At 31.4% G+C, this 23,969-nt stretch overlaps 1 protein-coding gene across 2 annotated transcripts in view; it reads left to right on the top strand.

Annotated features, from left to right (window-relative positions):
- LOC126889420 (glutamate dehydrogenase, mitochondrial-like) overlaps positions 1-23,969 on the top strand; it is a 154,661-nt gene that overhangs the window by 87,849 nt on the left and 42,843 nt on the right. For both annotated transcript variants that reach the window (XM_050657715.1, XM_050657716.1), the window contains exons 5-6: positions 13,384-13,542; positions 19,588-19,792. In XM_050657715.1, coding sequence (XP_050513672.1) covers positions 13,384-13,542; positions 19,588-19,792 — 364 coding nt within the window. The remainder of the gene's footprint in view (positions 1-13,383; positions 13,543-19,587; positions 19,793-23,969) is intronic.

Here is a 23,969-nt window from a genome sequence, read left to right on the forward strand (position 1 = left end):
TTATATAAAGGTAAATTTAATTAATTGTATTTTGCTTGCAGTACTGCATTTTAATAACTAATTTTATTTACTACATACAATTGTTTACGTTTTAATAACATAACCAGCATCTTATTTTTTCTTCTTATTATTTTTTTGGACTATGGCCTTCACAATTATCCAATAACCAGGACTAATATAATTGGCCAATATAATTAAAAGTGCGAATAAAAGTACAGAGCGTAGAAATAGGGGTCGCTTTGCGGAACTTGCACGGTCCCAATATGTGTGGATAACGCCGAATTAGGCTAATGAACAACTCATATTTAAGAGGCTCGGTACGTATTTTCGGCTGCAATGCTATTCAAATGGGGATTCATTTTTTTCGAATCCTGAGAAAACTAATAAGTATTTTTGAAAAATTTAAACGCAGAATGAAAGATTACGTTATTAGCGAGGGCCTAAAGTCCCTGAGAACTTCTATAATGTTTATTTTAGTAAGTTACAGGGGTGAAAAACTAAGAGAAAATTTAGTGTGATTTTTAATTTCAAATATATCATTCAAAATAAACTTGTTATTTATTCTAAGGGACTTTCGGCCCTCGGTAATAATTTAATCTTTCATTCTGCGTTTAAATTTTTCAAAAATATTTATTGGTTTTTTCAGGATTCGAAAAAAAATGAACACAATGCCGTGGTAATACTTTCCAAATCTATCTTTGTTTTACAACGCACTCAGCCGAATATAATATTGTCAGCATATATTGTCAGTCAGACACTGACAATCAGTGACAATTTTAAATATTTGACATTGCATCGGGAATATGTTGAGTTATTGATTAAATATTATTGATATATATTGTATTTGATAAATAATTGATTTAAGACGTGAACTTAATAAAAAGTTATTTATTGTGTATTATTTGTGGAAGATCCAAGCAGAGAATACATCAGGATAATATATTCTGTGATCCAAGTATTTTGTTGTTAAAGATGTTCAAAATTGTAAGCGTTCCATAACAATATATTATTAAAAAATCACTTTAACACTTTTCCTCTTTTCTCGATTGAGTATTAGTCTTTGTTGTACAAATAAATTATTACAATCACTGAATACATAGTTAGTGAAAAAATTATCACATTTTTTAACTGAAGTAATAATTTGCAATTATAAAAATAACAGTTATCCAAGAACATTCAAAACCCATCTCCTTAAATTAATGATGACATTTTCAAGTAGAATGACATTCTAGTAATGTTTACATATCCATACCAGTGTGAATTTTACTACACGTAATTTGCCGTGTAAAGACAGAAAAAGTAGGGATACACGTAAAATATTTGCGAATTATGTACCCATAGCCTTAACTGAAATATTGAAATTACACTATGATATATTTTTATTAAATTAATAACTTAACATCCATTGTAACAAATAATTAACAAAATTCGAATATGTTGATAAACAACTTTATCTTTACAAAATTGATGAGGGCGGGATCATTTAGGTTGACAGAATAACATTCTTCCTTTTGATTGGCCAGACGCAAGAAACGCACTGTAAAAGATGAAAGTTGGCCAAGTCTTCGGTTCCGTTACGTTTCTCTTACGTTCCGTCATGCGTTTACGTTCATTTATAAACAAGAGTACACAAAATTCGGACCCGTGTTGAGCTGGCCCCCCCCACTTGCAAAAATTAAAAAACAAATACTCCTGATTTATGAGCTATTTATGAGCTCTCATATTCCGCAAACTAAAAATTTTGAGCTCGTTCAACTGAGCAGGAATTTAATACCCTAGTGGGGGCTGAGTCAGCCCCCCCCACTACTTAAAAATAGGAATATTGAATCGGTTTTTGCGGCAGAATTACGAGCTATTTATGAGCTCTTGAAATTATATAGTTTCGATTTTTGAGCTCATCCCCTTCACCCCCAAACAACCCTTTAATTGATTTAACTTAAGAGAAAGATGCTGAGAAAACTTAAAATATATCGTATTGCGGATATAATTCCTATAGCTTATATACTCTAAGAATAAACTATTAAATCAAGGGCATTTCGATTATTGAGCTACAACCCCTTCGCAAGAAAACCACCCTATCTTCCCGGCTTAAGAGAAAGTTGTACTTAAAATGCGTTAAACTAATTATTTGGCGACTACATATCATTTAATAATTTATAAGCTTCCAAATTACGCGCATTTAGATCAGTAAATTGCAATTTATTTTGTATTCGCGGTGTGCAAGTACTTGGAAGGGGAAACGAGAAACAACCCTGCGCGAGTCGCGGAGAAATATTGCAACTATCTTAAATAATTCATATTGTCAATTGAAATTGTCAAATTGACGTATATTTCATACCTTCTGTCAATGAAGCAGAAAAATTATATATTGCTCCACAATATTGATATGATATGCAATTATTATATAAAGGTAAATTTAATTAATTTTATTTTGCTTGCAGTACTGCATTTTAATAACTAATTTTATTTACTACATACAATTGTTGACGTTTTCATAACATAACCTGAATTTTATTTCTTCTTCTTATTATTTTTTTGGACTATGGCCTTGACAATTATCCAGTAACCAGGACTAATATAATTGGCCAATATAATTAAAAATGCGAATTTTAGTATAGAGCGTAGAAATAGGGGTCGCTTTGCCGAACTTGCACGGTCCCAATAGTGCAGTCACTGAAGGTAAAAATCAACGATTACCTTCAATTTCGGTGAACCTTCATCGATTTTCACGAAAATTGGTCAGTCGTTAGAGGATACGTCAAGAAACAAAGGTGACATGGTACCACCTTGCGCCTTTACCCTGAGGGTGGATACCGCCCCTTCTCGGGGGTGAAAATTATTTTATAAAAAATAACTGCACAAATCAATAAAAGAACAAATTAAAAGCAAAATTTATTATACAAAGTTAATAAAATAAGTCAATACTTTTTAAGTTATTAAAGATCAAAGATTTTAATTATTTGTGAAAAAAATGCATGTTTTGAAGAGGTTTTTTGTAAATCACTGAAAAACTGTAAGTTTTTACAAAAAAGTTAATAGTAGTTTAATTCGTATAGCTTATATTCTAAGAATAAACTCTAAAATCACGCGCCTTTCGATTATTGAACTACAACCCCTTCGCAAGAAAACCATCCCTTATTCCCGGCTTAAGAGAGAGTTGTACTTAAAATAATTTAAATTAATTATTTGTCGACTATATATTGTTTAATAATTTATGAGCTCGCAAAATATACGCATCTCAATTATTGAATTGCCATTTTCTTTCTATAGTGCAGTCACTGAAGGTAAAAATCAACTATGACCTTCGATTTCGGTAAATCTCCATTCATTTTCACGAAAATTGGTGAGCGGATTTTGATACTATCAACTTTTTCTGGATCTTATTTTTGATGGTTATTTCTAAGTACTTTGACAAGTATTTAGTACCTAAGTGTTATAAAATGCATCTTTTTCCCGTTATTTAAGCTTGAATCCTTAGATTTGAACAGTCGCGGAAAAAAATATACATTTAATTACCAATAACTTACTTTAAATTAACATTAAAGGTTTTTCAAGTAAGCAATTTATTATATTCTTTATTAGCTTCAATTTTAGTGATGAAAACTTTTTTGTAAAAACTTACAGTTTTTGAGTCATTTATGAAAAATCGCTCTAAAGCAGCGATTCTCAAACTTTTTTTTACACGTACCACTTACATAAATTCTGCGTCAATCGCGTACCACCTATTAAAAAATTAGATAATAACGTTTACTAATTTTGGCAAAAATGTATTTATTTAAAAAAGAGCATTATAAATGTTACAAAATAAAACTTAAGAGTCTAACCCAGTACAAAACTTCAGTGAGAAGGATGGTTCTGCATAGCTACAACAAGTGAATCGATATCAGGATCAATTGTGCTTAGTTTCATTCGTAAATTTGGATCAAGATTAAGCCTACTGCGAAATTTATTTTTCACTTGTAGCATAGCAGAAAATCCAGTTTCACACAGGTAGGTCGTCGTAAAAGGAAGTAAAAATAACAATGCTTTTTCTGATAAGGCTGGATATTCATTTTTAATATTTAGCCAGAATTCAGCTAATTCTAATTTTGAAAACTCTATTTTCAAGCCCCCATCACAAGATAGTTCTATTAAAGACTCTTTTTCATCCTGTTTTAATGTTTCAGGAATGCTATCCAAAATAAATGGTTGTCGTATCCAAAGAAACTGAGCATAGTCTTCGTCAAAATATTCTTTAAAACTATCAATTAGCATTTGACAATGCTGTTTTATGTTAAAAATAAGATCATCTTTAATCTTTATTTCATGTTCAACCACAAAATTTTCTAAATTGGTAAACGATTGCAAGTCTTTGTTTGAAGCACTATTTTTCATCATATAACATTTCTTGATAAAAGAATTTATTTTGTCGTTTACAGAAAATCGATTATGTGATTTACCTTGTAAGCTTAAGTTTAGGTCATTTAATCGATTAAATATATCTGTTAAGTAAGCTAGTGTTGTGAGCCACAATTCATCTAATAACCGATCACGCAGTTCAAAATTGGTTTCCATTAAAAACACATGTACCTACTTCAGAACGCAACTCGAATAATCTGTTCAACATTTTTCCTTTTGATAGCCATCTTATCTCTGTGTGTAGCAATAACTGAATATGATCACTCCCCATTTCAGAGCATAGTTTTGAAAATAAACGCGAGTTTAAGGCTCGAGATTTTATGAAATTGACTATCTGAACGGCTTCATGGAGAACATGTTTAAATTCATCGGGCATTCGCTTTGCTACCAAAGCTTCTCTGTGGATACTACAATGGGTAAAAGCACAATTTTCTGCAACCAGTTTTACTTTGGCAGTTACACCTCCGTATTTTCCTGTCATGGCTCGGGCACCATCCGAACAGAAACCAACGCATTGTTTCCAGTCTAGTCCATTTTCCACAAAAAAATCATTGATTTTCTTAAATATTTCATCGGCAGTAGTTCGTTCCGTTAAAGCCTCACAAAATAAGTATTCTTCTTCGATTTTGGTTTGAAATATATATCGCACATAAACCATAAGCTGAGCATAGTTTGTTACATCTGTGCTCTCATCCAGTTGTATTGCAAAGAAAATACTATTTTTTATCCGGTTTATCAATTTTTCTTTAACATTTAATGCCATTATTTCAATCCTACGACGTACGGTATCATTGGATAATGGTATAATATTAAGCTGTTTACCTGAATTCTCCCCAAAAATACACGTTACCATATCTTGTGCGGCAGGCAGAACTAGTTCTTCACCGATTGTATGAGCTTTTCCACACTTCGCAATTCTTAAACTCACGAGGAACGATGCCTCTACTGCTTTTTGGTTGCTGCCAGTGAAATTCGACATTAATTTTTTTGTGCCTCTCATCTCCGTTAACTTCCGAACGAAGTAATCCTTAGGTTTATTTTCCAACACTGAATGTTTTGTATTGAAGTGGCGTTTTAATAGCGAAGGTTTCATACACTGGTTAGAAAGAATTTCCGAACAGATTACACATTGGGGCCTTGGCTCATCATTTATATTCGTGAATGTAAATCCCATATTAATGTATTCAGGATCATATTTCCTAACCGCCACTTTTATTTTTTTGAAAGAACTCTTTTTGTCATCACCCTGTATAGACTCCGACTCTGAAGTGGAGCTCGATGGACCGGGATTTTCAGATGTTCTGTTGTCTCTTTTAAGCCACTTATCCATTTTTTATATACAAAAATTAGCACGAATCAGTAACAGCAAATTACTAGTTTCGACAAAACCAACCACAACGACTTACGGCCACGAGGAAACTGATGACGTGATACGTGATGATGTGAATCAAGGGCGGTGACAGTTTGCCGCGATTCCAGTGTTGCCAACAATGAATAAGACATTACGCGCTTGTGGTTTCAAACTCGCAGCGTTGCCATGCACAACGTAAAAGATAACATTTGTTGGTAAATTTTATTAAAATTCTTCGTTTCTTCTAGTTTATAGAGTACCACCTTAAAGTGCTTTGCGTACCACCAGTGGTACGCGTACCACAGTTTGAGTACGGCTGCTCTAAAGCATGCATTTTCTTTCCAAAAATTAAAATATTTGATCTTTAATAACTCAAAAAGTATTGATTTATTTTAATCACATTATATAACAAATTTTGCTTACAATTTGTCCCTCTCTCGATTTGTGGGGTTATTTTTAATAAAGTAATTTTCACTCCCGAGAAGGGGTGACATATACCCCAGGCTAAAACCCCAAGTTGTTATTGTCAATTCGTGAAAATAAATGGAGATTTACCGAAATCGAAGGTAATAGTTGATTTTTACCTTCAGTGACTGCACTATAGAAAGAAAATGGCAATTCAATAATTGAGATGCGTATATTTTGCAAGCTAATAAATTATTAAACGATATGTAGTCGCCAAATAATCAATTTAAATTATTTTAAGAACAACTCTCTCTTAAGCCGGGAAAATGGGGTCGTTTTCTTGCGAAGGGGTTGTAGCTATGTAATCGAAAGGTGCGTGATTTAAGAGTTTATTCTTAGAATATAAGCTATGCGAATTAAACTACTATTAACTTTTTTGTAAAAACTTACAGTTTTTCAGTGATTTACAAAAAACCTCTTCAAAACATGCATTTTTTTCACAAATAATTAAAATCTTTGATCTTTAATAACTTAAAAAGTATTGACTTATTTTATTAACTTTATATAATAAATTTTGCTTTTAATTTGTTCATTTATTGATTTGTGCAGTTATTTTTTATAAAATAATTTTCACCCCCGAGGAGGGGCGGTATCCACCCTCAGGATAAAGGCGCAAGGTGGTACCATGTCACCTTTGTTTCTTGACGTATCCTCTAACCACTGACCAATTTTCGTGAAAATCGATGAAGGTTCACCGAACTTGAAGGTAATCGTTGATTTTTACCTTCAGTGACTGCACTATACAAAATAAATTGCAATTTACTGATCTAAATGCGCGTAATTTGGAAGCTTATAAATTATTAAATGATATGTAGTCGCCAAATAATTAGTTTAACGCATTTTAAATACAACTTTCTCTTAAGCCGGGAAGATAGGGTGGTTTTCTTGCGAAGGGGTTGCAGCTCAATAATCGAAATGCCCTTGATTTAATAGTTTATTCTTAGAGTATATAAGCTATAGGAATTATATCCGCAATACGATATATTTTAAGTTTTCTCAGCATCTTTCTCTTAAGTTAAATCAATTAAAGGGTTGTTTGGGGGTGAAGGGGATGAGCTCAAAAATCGAAACTATATAATTTCAAGAGCTCATAAATAGCTCGTAATTCTACCGCAAAAACCGATTCAATATTCCTATTTTTAAGTAGTGGGGGGGGGGGCTGACTCAGCCCCCCCCACTAGGGTATTAAATTCCTGCTCAGTGGAACGAGCTCAAAATTTTTAGTTTGCGGAATATGAGAGCTCATAAATAGCTCATAAATCAAGGCTATTTGTTTTTTAATTTTTGCAAGTGGGGGGGGGGGGGCAGCTCAACACGGGTAAAATTCGGTGTTGATCTTTTCCAGTACGTCTACGTTGCGTCTACGTCTACAGTACGTCAAACTATAAATCCAGCTTAATATTATGTATGAGTGTGGCTATAATAGTTCTGTCAAATGGAAACTTATTTATTTTTTTGAGATTACTCTTTAACTTTTTGTTTTCTTTTAGTTTATTTATTACCGTTCTATATTTATCTTTATACTAGTAATATGGGATATGATGTTTAAGCTGTTAATGTTGAGTCCATAAATCTTCTACATATTGAAAAAAGATTAAACACTTCAATAAAATAACTTTATAAAATGCGTCCACGGGATAATAGCCATTTTCTAATTATTACCACTGTCAGTAGGTACGTATTAATGATATGATACTACACATCGACGTACGTTTCACTTTATGTTTTGATTGAACTTTTTTGAAAATGAATCAGCTAATCAGAATAAATGATGTAGCTAACCATATGGTGAAACAAGAAAAGATGTGTAAAATGGTCACTTTTACACTAACTAAAAGTTCATTTAGTTATTTGATGGGATTATTTTAAATTTAAATTGTCGCACATTTTAATGATTTTAAAATAAAAAAGATATTTTGTATTTTTATATATAATTGTAATAAAGTCGTTAATTGAAAAATAAACATTACATAATTACAGAAGCATTAGGGCATCTTAATTTTGTATAATTAGGTTATATGCATGGGCCATTATTGTGTATTTGCTAATTTGATAAGATGTATGTATTTATATGACGAAACTATTTACGTAATAAGAGTGTTTTTTTTTAAATCAATATTGGAACGCAAGGTCAAATAAAACAATATAACAGAATTATCTCGAATGTATTATCAAAGACGTTTGAAGTATTTTTATACTCCGATAGCACATCTATGTTTATTTTAACTGTTCATTTTGTCTAAAGTAGTACATTACTTCTGAAGTTTGTTTGATTCCTTTTACATGTCATCGAGATCATCATTGTTTTCTTGCAATTAGTTGTACACTTCTTCGATGATATATTATGGTTTTTAGTATTTCTAGACCCTGTCAATTTAGTTGTTTAGTCGTTTTTCATTTTTTTTTACATTCTACTACTGACTTATAGTCCGTTCACTGACGCTAAAATATTGCAAAACCTATGAGTTTTAAAGAACCGATTGGATTTATATGAAATTTGGCATATATGTAGCTAATATGTCAACGAAAAAAAGTGATATTATTCCGATGTGTGCTTTTGCCCTGGGGGTGAGGTTCACCTCTTCTAGGGGTGAAAAAATATACGTTCAAAGTAAGTCCGGAAGTAGATAAACTGACTGATTCTAAGTAACTTTTTTTCTATAGCATTTTTTCACTAAATTAGGTAATACTTTTTGAGTTATTTGCGAGTAAATAATGTTCATTTTTCAAATGAAAAAACAAACACGTTTTTAGCCGTTTTTTGCAAATAACTCGAAAAGTAAGTATTTTATCAAAAAAAAAAACATTCTTAGCAAAAATATAGCCCATAAAAAAGCAAAGAAATTGTGTATGTATGAGATCCCTAGACCCAGAAGTGTTTAAAAAAGCTTTACTTTTGTTTTTTAGAAAAGTTTCTTGAATTAAAAGTAAGGAAGTTACCCTCAAAATAAAGTTGGTCCCTCTTTTTTGGTAAAAAATCCTGAAAATCACCCCCTAATTAGCATCCCAAATGAAATTAATCGTTACCACTTCACAAGTTGCTTTACTAGTGTATGTATTGTTTATATGATCTGTAAGTTTCATCGCTTCAAAGTGCTTATTTTTGAAGGGGCTGTAGTTGAAAGGGCTTGAACTAGTCAATAATCACGAGTGTGTGAAAATTTTGAACAGCCATATCTTAACTAATTTTTGCCTTACAGTAAAACAAAAAATCAAATATTTAAAAACGCAAAACCACTGTTATTAGACTTTATTACGGTTGTCTTGTCCGACGGTGGTGGGAAGACTTATTCCCATATTTTTAAATGATTTTCGATCATTGAATGTGTGTTATTGTGTATATATGTGTATTATTTGTGTTATTATGAAATAATAAGACAAATAGTACACATTTTATCTTATACTGGGTGGTGAATCGTAAAAAGGGCCATAGGAAACTCAATGTAAAATTCTAAATTGTTGAATTCCTGCTTCCCTAATTATTTTACATCAAAAGTCATGAGAGAATACTTGTAGAGAATTAAAATCTGTATTAAAATCAAAAGTTAAAATTGTTCTACGATTTAAATGCATTCCAAGATTTTGAAAAATACCTATGATACATTTACCACAATAGGTATGCGTGTAAAAGTAAGGCCACACGTTACTATTTAACTGACAGTGCTCACACCATTGACTGAATAAAAAATCTTTATTATTAATCCTTTCTCCGCAACTGAGGGTATCTTATCAACTATATTGTTTTTAAACAATAGATGATAAAATAAAAATATTGACAGTTCAAAAATGTGAACATTATTGCATTGTGTGTGGCCTAAGTTTGGGCTGAAAACTAAAATGTATTACATTTTTACAAAATTTTGGAATATGTTTAATTACGTAGACCAATTTTAACAGTTATTTCCAATACAGATTTCAATCCTCTACAAATAGTTTTTAATGTCTTTTGATGCAAAATAATTATTAGGGAAGCTGGAATTCAACAGCTCAGAATTTTACATTGAGTTAATGCAAAATTTTGACGCATGTCAAAATTCTCAATGTGTTTTAATTGTATTCATTTTTTTCGAATCCTGAGAAAACTAATAAATATTTTTGAAAAATTTAAACTCAGAATGAAAGACTACGTTATTACGGAGGGCTGAAAGCCTGAAAACTTCTATAATGTTTATTTTAATAAGTTACAGGGCTGAAAATAAAAGAGAAGTGTGATATTTAATTTCAAATATTTCATTCAGTAGAATCTGCTTGTTTATTCTAAGGGGCTTTCCGCCCTCCGTAATAATGTAATCTTGCATCCTGCGTTTAAATTTTTCTAAAATACTTGGTTTCTCAGGATTCGAAAAAAATCATATTACGATTCAAATGACAGTAAACTCTCGTGACGTAATCTCACCCTTAATGTTCATTGGTTAGTCGATTTAGGCAACCGTAGTAATGTCTAAGAACCGTGCGCAAAACCTACATTTTTACTCTCTGTGATTTTTGGTATCTCAAATAAATTTTAAGTTATTTTGAAAAAAAGCATTTTTTCAAAATTAAAAATTAAAAAAAATTTACTTTAAAAATAAGCCCTTTGAACCGATGAAACTTACAGGTCATATAAATAATACATAAGTAAGGTATTGATTTAAGGTACTAGTACACTTTGGAAGACCAAAAATAAGCATTTTTTCAAGATTTTTTTCTCAGAAGCTTTATTAAAAATGAACATAAAACTTTTTAACATATGTATTAATATTTAACTCTTAGTAAATACAAAAAATATATCTTTCTTGATTTATGCACGTACGCTAATATTGTAGAGGGCGCCAAAGTCGAAGCCTCGAAAAAAAGTAGTTCCGATGGCGGACAGTTAATCTCAGGATTGGGATCTCTGAAACAAAAAAAATCGTACGGCATTTGAAAAAGGAAGGTTTCTTACGTGACAATTTACCACCGTTAGTGAAAAATTCAAAAAAAAAAAGATTTTACACACATTTAAAAAAAAATTTGTGAAAAAATCGCCCGTTTTTCTTCAGTTTTTCATGGTTAAAAATATTTATTTTTCATTTTTTGGTCAAATTGTGGTAAATTGTCACGTAAGAAACCTTTCTTGTTCAAATGCAGTACGATTTTTTTATTTCAGATATCCCAATCCTGAGATAACTGTCCGCCATCATTTTTCGAGGCTTCGACTTTTGCGCCTTCTACAATATTAGTGTACGTGCATAAATAAAAAAAAAAAATTTTGTACCCTCTAAGAGTTAGATTTTATATGTTCATGTTCATATATGATAAAAGTTATACAGTGAGGACGTTTGAGTTGGAATAAATTCATTATCTCGAGAAGGGGCGAATTTCGAGAGAAATTCTGGTCGATTTTTATATTTAAATTATGACTTTTTGGCATATATATCATACTAGTGACGTCATCCATCTGGGCCTAGTGACGTAATCGATGATTCTTTTAAATGAGGGTTAGGGGTAGTGTAATAGCTCATTTGAAAGGTTATTTAATTCTCTATTCACTAATATCAACGTTAACATAATTATTTATACAGGGTGTCCAAAAACATTTTTTTGAATTAAATTAATTGAGACAAAAAGAAGAATGTATGTAATTCATTTATTTCAAAATACATTTAAGTGCTGTCAGAAAACAGAAAGAAATGTTTATTTGACAAATAAACATTGTTTTTCGCTTAAATTCAATGTTAAAACTATCACCCACCTGTCGCTTAGCAGTTTGAACATTGAATTTAAGTGAAAAGCAATGTAACATTATCCAACAAAAAAAGACCAACTTTATTTTGAGCGAAACTTCCTTACTTTTGACGCTAGAAACTTTTTTATAAAACCAAAATGAATATTATTTTAAACACTTTAAAAAAAGTTGTGATGAGTTTTCACCAAAAACTGCATCATTTTTTGGTTATTTCACGTTGAAATATTCAGTTTGAAATTTGACGGATATGAACCTATTTTTCGTTAGCTACAGCTTTGCTTCTACTGGGTCTAAGTCTAAAGAGTTTATAAGTACACCATTTTTTTCACTTTTTTAGAATTTATATTTTTGCTAAGAATGTTTTTTTTTTCGATAAAATACTTATTTTTGAGTTATTTGGAAAAAACCGGCTAAAAACCTGTTTTTATTCGGTTGAAAAATGAACATATTTACTCGCAAATAACTCGAAACGTATTAACTTATAGTTGATTTTTTAACCAAGAGGAGTAAACTAAAAATACAGATTCACACCCAAGAAAGTTACTAGAAAAGTCACCAAATTCATCTTCTTTTTTCGTTGATCATATTAGCTTTCGATGATAATCCATACATATTATATTATACTAACACATCGCTAAAGAGTTATAAAAACAACTGTTTTTATAAAAGTAGACTAAAAATCTAAAAATTAAAGGACTAATGCAAAAAACACAAAAAAACGCCGATATACTTAATTAACCTATAAAATGACAGAAGTGCCAAAATTTCATAAATGTCATTAGTGTCAAAATTTAATAATAGTGGAGTAAACTTGCCTGCGGTTGGACCAATTAGAAACAAGCATTACGGCGCGGTAAATTTGAATCACTCCTCTTGGTTAAAAAACAAACAATAGTGAAAAATTCTATAGATCACAAGTTGCTTAGAATTAGTCAGTGTGTCCATTTCCGGACTTATTTTGAACGTATATTTTTTCACCCCGGAGAAGGAGTAAAACTCACCCCCAGGACAAAAGCACACATCGGCACAATATCACTTTTCTTCTTTGACATGTTACCTACGCGTATGCCAAATTTCATGTCAATCCTATCGGTTCTTTAAAATTTGGAGCGAAAACTGGATTCAATGATGATTAGGAATTTTTCATCCTTTCATTAGTTCTGTTTATTGTTCTTAATGATCTAGATTATGCTATTAGCGTGCTTAATAACTATTAACATTGAATTATAAGGTAATCAAAACATTTTTAACGTCAATGATATTCTATTTGAAAAGGCAATGAATCTATAGGTAATAATACAGGTTACAAACTAGTTGCTTAACCAAACGGCTAAAACTTTTAGACACATTTCTTTGACTAAAACTTTGACCATACATTGAGCTTCCAACATTATCACTTTAACATTATCCTTATTATTGTTTAATGCTGTAGGCACATTATTGATGGATGGTATTTTTCTAGGACCTTGAAGATTACAGAGTTACCAACGGTAGCATTAACGGTTTCCCTGGAGCCAAGAAATACGAAGATAACTTATTATTCCACGAATGTGATATCTTGGTACCCGCTGCCACTGAAAAAGTGATTACCAAAGACAATGCTGACAAAGTCAAAGCTAAAGTAAGTACTATGTATATTGTAATACCAACCTAACCATTTTGTTGTACCTACTACTCCGGGGAAACATGGGCGCCCATATAAATTTTTTTACATTATACGCCCATTACATGTTGTATACTGTGGATGATAATATATAGTTTAAAGCACCCGAAAAGCCAGGGGGGCCACGGCCCCACTGCCCATGTGTATGGGCGCCTATGCAGGGAAATAAGCAAAAAAAGACCCTATTCCAGGTTTCTGACAACTTTTTTTGACACCCCATTTGAAAAGCTCAATAGTTGACATAAAATTACAAAATATTATTTTTTAGAACATTGAAATAGATTAAAATTGTGCTTTTTAAAGTTAAAAAGTCAATTTGTTGCTTCGCAAACAGAAAAATAAGGCAAAATCGTTATTTGTTAATAATTGTTATTAAAATTAACCTAGAACTTTCTTATTTCACCCAAAGTTGGGTATTGGGGTACTTAACAAACCCCTCAAAATTTCAGAACAATCCCTCAATTAGTTAAGTTATTCTATTTGGTAATCCCAGAAACATTTTTCTTGCAATAACATTAATCAGAAAGTAATAAAGATACTGTAATTCAACGCATGTCAAATAAAAGTTTAAGATTTAAATCAATATGTATCAAAAAATGTTAAAATTTTTATAACCAAAAATGGTTTTCCAAATTTATTGATATTTTTAACATATAAATAATTAGAATAACGTATAAGCTATTATTCGTAGACGAAATATTTTTCCATATTTAAATTTGACATTAATTTGAATACAAAACAAAGATGTTGTATTTGAATACAACAACAATTAAAACATAAAGAATACGAACATAGTTATTCTAGGACGATTTGGTAAAAAGTAGGGATAAGATTAAACTTAGACAGCATTGTCTGTGACTGCTAAAAATAAGGCTGAAATGAAAATTAGTTGTACCATTTTAAGGGGAACTAAAAATTCAAGCGTTGTAAAATGATAATGAACTTCAAAATACTGTAAGTTTCATTATCTCGGGTTCTAGTTGATAGATTTTGATCTCTCTTTTTTTAATTTGCGTGTTCTTTCTAAGTACATTACAAATATGCAATATTATAATAATACATTATTATAATACTGCATAATACTATGTATTACTAATTAACAAATTGTGTAATTTGTTTAAAAAGTTAAAAAATATATTTTTCCCAAAAAATTGTAATTTTTGATTAAATTCTAATTAAGTGTCTATATACACTCAGGTGCAAAAAACCGATCCACTAATTGGTCATTTTTGAAGTTTCGAATTTCCTAAACCTGTTGTTCGATTTAAGTGATTTTTTTACCACGTTATAGCCTTATTCACTGACAATATCGCTGTAATAATATTTTTGTATTATAACCGATAATATTACCCGTACGCACGCCAATGGTGAATATAAAATTCTTAATTGTATGTAAAAAAATGTGCAATAATTACGTCTTAAAACCCACCAAATTTGATTTGCATATCTCGAGTGGTTTTAAAGCAATAAATAAATCGTCAGTTTGTAAAAAAATATTGAACATCCCGTATCTCGAAAACGAAGCGTTTGCGGACATATATGATTATAAAGCAAACTGTCATTATTTTCATGTGTAAAATTACCCCTTAAAGTTTGCCGCACTTATTTAAAAAAACCCTGTACTGATGACGAACATGGCCAGCTGTTAATGTACCTAACTTTTTTATTATCCAACATAAGCGAATGAATCGAAAGACAAAATGTTAAGAAAACCTGAGGCTATAGTAAGGTTTTAATTTCAGTATTTTATAAGTGCCAGAATAGTCCACAAGAAGATGCGAACATTTTGAGAAAAAGACACAGTTTGATTCGTACACCCGGTATACAATGACAGTTTGACTCCCTAGCAACAATATTATTACAGCGATATTGTCAATGAATGAGGTTATAACGTGGTAAAAAAATCACTTAAATCGAACAACAGGTTTAGGAAATTCGAAACTTCAAAAATGACCAAATTTTTAGTGGATCGGTTTTTTTTGCACCTGAGTGTATATTATGTAGCTTTTTTACAAGCCTTTTAGGCCCAGAGCTTTTTTGTTCTTTTCCATAGCTTCCTGTTATTTGTCAACTTCTTCCAGTCTGTTATTCCTTTTTCTTTTAGTCTTCTATTGCCGCCTTTCTCCATCGCTTTCGTGGTCTCCCTCTCTTTCTTTTATAATCTGGTACTCTCCATGCTATTTTCTTGACCACTCTGTCATCGTTCATTCTTTATATATGGCCCAGCCACTGCAACCTTCTTGATTTTATTAAGCTATCTACACTGCAGTGCAAAAAAATCGATCCACTAAAAATTTGGTCATTTTTGATGTTTCGAATTTCCTAAACCTGTTGTCCGATTTAAGTGATCTTTTACTACGTTATAGCCTTATTCATTGACAATATCTCTGTAATAATATTGTTGCTAGACAGTCAAACTATCATTGTATACCGGGTGTACAAATCAAACTGTGTTTTTTTCTCAAAGTTCGCATCACACTGTGGACTATTCTGGCATTTACAAAATACTGAAATTAAAACCCAACTATAGCCTCCGGTTTTCTTAACATTAACGTCTTTCGATTCATTCGCTTATGTTGGATAATAAAAAAGTTAGGTACTTTAACAACTGCCCATGTTCGTCATCAGTACAGGGTGTTTCTAAAATATTTGCGCAAAACTTTAAGGGGTTATTGTATATGAAAAAATAATGACAATTTGCTTTATAATCATATGTCCGCAAACGCTTCGTTTCCGAGATACGGGATGTTCAATTTTTTTTACAAACTGATGATTTACTTATTGCTTTAAAACCAGTTGAGATGTGCAAATCAAATTTGGTGGGTTTTAAGACGTAGTTATTGCACATTTTTTGACATACAATTAAGAATTTAATATTTACCAGTGGCGCGCAAACGGGTATTATGACCGATATTATTACCCGTACGCACGCCAATGGTGAATATAAAATTCTTAATTGTATGTCAAAAATGTACAATAACTACGTTTTAAAACCCACCGAATTTGATCTGCATGTCTCAACTGGTTTTAAAGCACAAAATAAATCGTCAGTTTGTAAAAAAAATTGAACATCCCGTATCTCGAAAACGAAGCGTTTGCGGACATATATTAGCAATTGCGGATTATAAAGCAAATTGTCATTATTTTCTCATGTAAAATTACCCCTTAAAGATTGTCGCACTTATTTAGAAACACCCTGTACTGATGACGAACATGGCCAGTTGTTAAAGTACCTAACTTTTTTTATTATTTGAATGAATCAAAAGACAAAATGTTAAGAAAAAATGAGGCTATAGTTGGGTTTTAATTTCAGTAAACAGACAACAGGTTTAGGAAATTCAAAACATCAAAAATGACCAAATTTTTAGTGGATCGATTTTTTGCACCGCAGTGTATTTGTGGTTCTAATATTTACAAAGAACCACATTTAATTGTCTACTGTATGATAAGTCTTTATCTTTAAAATGAAACTAATTACTTTTTTTTAATTATTGAAAACAAATTAGTTGGAATTAAAAAAAATAATTACTAATTTTTATCTAATCGTCCCAGAATGACTATTTCTTTCAAATTTGTGGAAAAATTATTATTAGCTTGTCGAATATTTAAAACGATTTTTCTACGAACATTTTTTTTATTTACCTTAAATGCCTCGACAACTAAGGCTATTGGCATAGAACCGATTTCGCAATTAGATGTAGTTGGCCGGAGTAGCTCAGGCGGTAGGCTATCTGACTTCCATGCCTGATATTCTTCAACCAAGAGGCCTGTTTCCTACCAATTCCTCTGCGTCCTTCGGTTTTACCCATCATAATAAGTTGAAGAATTCCATGGGATTTTTAATGTACGTCTGTGCAGCCACATTTTAAAGGCCTCCAAACGATTAATGGTGGATATTTTTAATGCCCATGCTTCGACACCGTATAAGAGGACTGACCAAATGTAACATTTAATCATACGCTTTCGAAGTTGAAGTTGCAAGTTATCATTACAGAAGAATGACCTCATTTTTAAAAATGTTGTGCGAGCTATCTCGATTCTACATTTTATCTCTTTATCTGGATCTAGTTGTTCAGTAATATGGTAACCAAGATATTTAAAACTGGGTACTCTTTGAATTATATGACCATCAACATATAACCGTGAATCTTTCTGTGCTAAACGGGTAAACACCATGTATTTTGTTTTTGAACAGTTTATGTTTAGGCTAAACTCTCTTCACACTGTGTCAATGGCATTTAAAATACATTGCAATCCATTCATGTCATCACTTAAAATAACTGTATCATCATCTGCATATCTTATTGTATTTATCAGGATTCCATTAACTTTCACGCCCCATTCCAAATTATGCAGCGCTTCTTTAAATATTCTATCTGAATATAAATTGAATAACAGTGGGGGCAGTATACAACCCTGTCTGACACTTCTTTGAATTTTACATGTTTCTGTTGATTTTCCATTTATGCAAGCTGTCGCTGTTTGACGCCAGTATAATTTTTCTATGATTCGTACGTCTTGATCATCAGCTCCTTTATCCTTTAATATTTTAATTAATTTGTGATGATTCATATAGTAGACCACCCTGCTATAACCCCAGAGCCGCGTTAGCGGTATAAAACGGGATGGTAGGGGAGCCCAAGCGGGGATTTTTGCAGTTACTCGAGCGCGTCATATTATTATATGGGTAGAAACCTTGTACCCGAACATGTACCTCTACGATATATTGACTCTAAATGCACGGGAATTCGTTAGGGGGGAGGGGGCGAAAAAAAATTCTGTCCTTAGAAAAACTCGAAATCGTCAGATTAAGATAAGGTAAGTTAAGTACATGGAAAACAGTATATATTTAAAAAATCTGACGATTTGAGCGGGGCGTAAGGAAATGGGTGAGTCCAAAAGCTTCACAAGAAAAAAGCGAATATTTCGCGAAGTGAATGAGAGATCGAAAAACTAAAAAATACGTACCCAATATTTTTCAAAAATCTATCGAATGGTACCAAACACGACTTCCCACGGAGAGAGGTGGGGGGTAAATTTAATATTTTAAATACGACTCTCGCGATATTTCGCGAAATGAACATCAGATCGAAAAACTGAAAAATACACTTATTCAATATTTTTGAAAAATCTATCGAATGGTACCAAACACGACCCCCACGGGGGTGGGGTGGGGGGTTACTTTAAAATCTTAAATGGGAGCCCCCATTTTTTATTGCAGATTTGGATTCCTTACGTAAAAATAAGTAACTTTTACTCGAGACATTTTTTCGAATTATGGATAGATGGCGCTATAGTCTAAAAACGATTGTTGGAAATGGAAAATTAAATTAAAAATGGAGAAGTCCCCACTAAAATGGAAAACTTTACATAAACTATTTTTGGTTTTATGACCTACTCTTCACAACCCAATAGGTCCCCAAAGCGCTCGAGTGACTGCACATTTAGCATACTTTGCTCCCCTACTAGGAGACTATTATTATAAATATGATAATGTAATGTATAGTGCGTGTGTTGAGTAAATGTTTTGTTACTTAATTAGTAAAGACAATATTTTTAAAGTTATTTTAAATTTTTTAAAACTAAAAATGTCAATAATTTTGCATTATCATTTTTGACTATAATAAAATAATTTGAAGTAGGTACTTAAAGTTCTAGGTTAATTTTATTTAATAGTTTTTACAAATTGACCTTTCTAACTTTCAGAAATCGCTATTTTGAAGCTCTTTCAATGCTTTAAAAACTCAAATTTTGTAATTTTAACTATTTAGCTTTTTAATGGGGTGCAAAAAATCGAAAAATCGCGTATTTTGCACTGAATTGTTAATAATTAAAAATTGGCTCCGAACTCTTGGCAGGAAGCCGGTAGCTTTTCTGTATATGGGTATACAATAACTAAAAAAGTTGTTAGATACCCGGATTATTCAAAATCCTCAGACAAATCTAACTTTCCTGGACTATAAAATATTACACCATATTTGCAATATTTATCATTTTTTTTAGATCATTGCCGAAGCCGCCAACGGACCATTGACACCAGCCGCTGATCAGATCTTACTCAAAAAGAATGTTCTAGTCATTCCCGATTTGTATGTTAACGCCGGTGGTGTGACAGTCTCATTCTTTGAATGGTTAAAGAACATCAACCACGTCTCATACGGACGATTGACCTTTAAATATGAAAAGGACTCTAACTACCATTTACTACGTAAGTGACGATTTACTATTTTATACTATTTACTATTTACTATTAGACTAAGAGCCTAAAAAATTCAATATTTTCATTTTTTTAAGTTCTGTGTGATTAACACATAAGATTCAGCGTAATTTTAACCCACCACGCCTTCCCCCTGCTCCCATTATCAAATACTTTATTTTTCGTTTTTATTTTTTTCGGTGGGATGCAGTCAATTTTAAAATTTCAAAAAATTCACACGCCTTGTTGAGGCTTTTATAAAACATGTCTATTTTTGAAGTTATATTTCTTTAGGCGCGATTGAGAGTAAAATTTCATAATACTGCGCGCATGCGCACACAGACAGTATGGCGTTTAGTTGCTAAATTTTTCAAGGTATGTACAGTCCGTCTAATTTACTTACCGTTGCACGTCATTATCTACGCCAGAGATCTAAGTTGACATAGTTGCCAAAGTATAAAAAAATCCTGAATCCATTTTAAATCAAATAGATCACATAATTATTGTAAACGTGGATTATACAACAAAACAAATTAATATTCAATGTAAATAAATAAAAACTTAAGAAATAGAGAACAAGAATTAAGTTACAATCATTTAAGATTTGAAGTGCAAGCGTTTTTGTACTGCATTGTTAATAATTATTAAAAAACCGCTTCGAACTCTTGGGAGAAGCCGATAGGTTTCTTTGTATATGTCTACAATAACCACTAAAAAAGTTGTCAGATACCTCGATTATTCCAAGTCGTGATAAAATTAGGTGAAATTTATATTTTTATAGTAAAGTAACTAATAAAAACAGTAACTATAATAGAACAGATACTTATAGTAAAGAATATAAACAAATATGAAGTGTCATCACCGCAACTGTCAAATAAATGTTACCAATCTATTCTAAAATGTCACCTTCGTTCAATTACAGTTACAGTGTGTTCCGAACAAATGTGCTTCATAAAAACGCTTTATAATCCATTTATAGAAATTAAATGAAACATATTATTGTGTATTCCTTTAGTTTAACATTAATAGAAATCTTCAAATATTATTTCTACGCGTATATAATAAAATATGTCTAGTGGCTGTAATTCCAGTGTACTCGGCAAAATGATTCTAAAAAAGAACACACCTACCTTCAAATATTTCGTGTTGGTATCATGCGACGTCACAGGCTATGACGCGGATGACGTGCAACGGTCAGTAAATTAGACGAAGTATATAAATATATCAGTGCAAGAAAAGGTGTGAAAAGAATATATTAGTGTTTTTAGTAAATATATTTATTATAATTTTTGTGTCTTTGGATTTGTCTTCCTCAGGAGTAAGATGAGTATTATTAAAACATTTTATTGTATATTTATTATACTTCACCTTGTCTGTTTGTTACCGTGAATTGTCATTAGGTACGTCCGAACCGATACAGACACAGTCCTCGTAGCTTGTTTGGTATAGCATTCGGCCAAAGATCGAGAGGTCTTGAGTTCAAATCCGGAGCAATACTATACTTTTTTTTTTAATTTTTTTTGAAAGCGGTAAGCACAAAATTAGTTTGGTGTTTAAAAAAAATTAAAACAAACTGTTTAAAGTATATTTATTTTTAAGAAATCATATTACAGAAGTATAACTTCTTACGTGCGTACAAAGTACACACACATTCTTTTTTTATAGACCCTTAGGTTGAGTGTACATTAACCTCAAAAAATTAAAAAAACATTTTTTTTGAAAAAAGCGTATAATTTTTTTTTGGAGATAGCTGTAGGTCTAATTTTTTCTTAATCTTGTGTATTTTATCATATTTATTATTTTTTTCAGATTTTCCTCAAGGCTCGCCACTTTCAAAAGTCCGAAAAACTGTTTTTTAGGGGGTTTTTGGGGATTTTTCCTATTTTATAGTCTTCATAATAGATCATATCAATTTCTTTTTTATAGGTTATATGTAAAATGAAGTAACTGAGTCCTTTAGAACATTTAAAAATGGGAGAAACACGTTTAAACCCCCTTAAAAAAACCCCTTAAAAACAGTTTTTTGGATTTTTGAAGATGGCAAGTATTACGGAAAAATCTGAAAAAAAATATACTGTTTGATAAAATACACACGATTAAGAAAAATTAGACCTGCAGCTATCCCCAAAAAAAGTTATACGCTTTAAAAAAATAAAATTAATCACTTTTTTGAGGTTATGTACACTCAACCTACGAGTCTATAAAAAATAGAAAGTTATAGGTTCTTATCGTGCCTAAAATGATAAAGAAATTTCACCTATAGCGGCTCTTAGTCTATATTTGATTCAAATTAAAACGATCCAACCAAGAAACTATAGAGCAAAGAAAAAATCTGGCAAAAGGGACCACTGAATATAGAGAAACAAACAAAATAATTAGAAAAATGATAAGAGATGACGTACGAGACCATAGTAACGACGGCCATAGAACAAAAAAAAACATGAAGATATTAAAAACAGAGTGAAGAATTCCATGGAAACAGCCGCAATACAAAAATTGAAAAATGAGTGGAGACATACAACAAGGACACAGTGGCAGATTTACGGGGAGAGAAAATGAGGCAATTTCCGCACCTAACAATTAAAGGAAAAAAATTGTTCAAACATTCAACCCAATAAACACGCTAGTTAGGAAAATTAAGGAAACTTAATAGATATAAGTATTTATTTATGTCTTTTATGTAATCTGAGTTTATCTTTTTGTTTATCTTTTTTATGTCTATTGGTTGGATTTTCATTGGAAGTTCCTCCCTAAGGCAAATTTCTAGCTCCGCCACTGCAATAACATAAAATATTTGATATTGTTAAAAAGTATTACAAATAAATATACGGGTCATTCCATTTCAAATCACTCAATTTTGGAGCAAAATAAATTTTGAACCTCCGATTTGTCTGAAAATTGGTATGTATAAAGCTTCTACGGGACGTAAAAATAAGATATTTAAGGTCAAAAAATCTTCTTCTTCTTTTTTTCTCAAAATGTTATTTTATGCGATTTTACAGTGATTTGGTGTTTATTTATACAAATTTGCATTTTCTATCGTAAAGTATCAATGGAAAACATAATATTTTAATAGAAGGGACTCAAAAATGTCATTATATGGCATTATAACAAGTTACTTTGATTCAAAACAAGCTTTTGATAAAATTTTATAGTGTAGAAAACGTTAAAATACCGTTTCTTACATTTTTCTCCATTCCCAAAATACGTCATAATCGATTTGGCTGAAAATTTGCCCACAGATAGACAAAACATAGGACTTTAAGTGGTGAGAAGGATTTGAATTATATTACAATACCAAAAAAGTTACATGCAATATTATAGTCAAAAATATAGGCGTCTACTGTAAGTACAATTAACTCGAAAATATCGACCTCATGACAAAAATTGTTAAAAAGAAATTGTAATAATTCTAAATACGATTTATTGGAACAATTTCAGTTCCTACCATTTTTGTCGAAAAGTTAAAAATGGAGGAGATATTGAGCAAAACAGGTTCTCCTTTAAAATCAAGATGGCGGCTAACGTAACGGAGGAATTCATTCGTGATTTTAAATTTAGGCTACTATTGACTCCCCTAATGATCAGAAAAATAAAATTTTGGGCAGCTCGGCATTCAAGGTCAAATGCTATCCCGACTGGACTAATATATACTTTTGAGTCTGATATTACTGCATGTAACTTTTTTGGTATTGTAATATAATTCAAATCATTCTAACCACTTAAAGTCATATCTTTTGGCTATCTGCGGGCAAATTTTCAGCCAAATCGATGATGATGTATTTTGGGAATGGAGGAAAATGTAAAAAACGGTATTTTAACGTTTTTTACACTATAAAATTTGATCAAAAACTTGTTTCGATTCAAAATAACTTGTTATAATGCCATATAATGACATTTTTGAGTCGTTTCTATTAAAATATTATGTTTTTCATTGATACTTTACGACAGAAAATGCAAATTTGTTTAAATAAACACCAAATCACTGTAAAATCGCATAAAATAATATTTTGAGAAAAAAAGAAGAAGAAGATTTTTTGACCTTAAATATCTTATTGTTACGTCCCGCAGAAGCTGTATACCAATTTTCAGACAAATCGGAGATCCAAAATTTTTTGCCTGAGTGATTTGACATGGAATGTACCATACTCAAGCCAAGTACTAAAACCAGATGAAATACAACTCCGCA

The sequence above is a fragment of the Diabrotica virgifera genome, chromosome 8, assembly GCF_917563875.1.
Source record: "Diabrotica virgifera virgifera chromosome 8, PGI_DIABVI_V3a".
Taxonomy (NCBI): Eukaryota; Metazoa; Arthropoda; class Insecta; order Coleoptera; family Chrysomelidae; genus Diabrotica; species Diabrotica virgifera.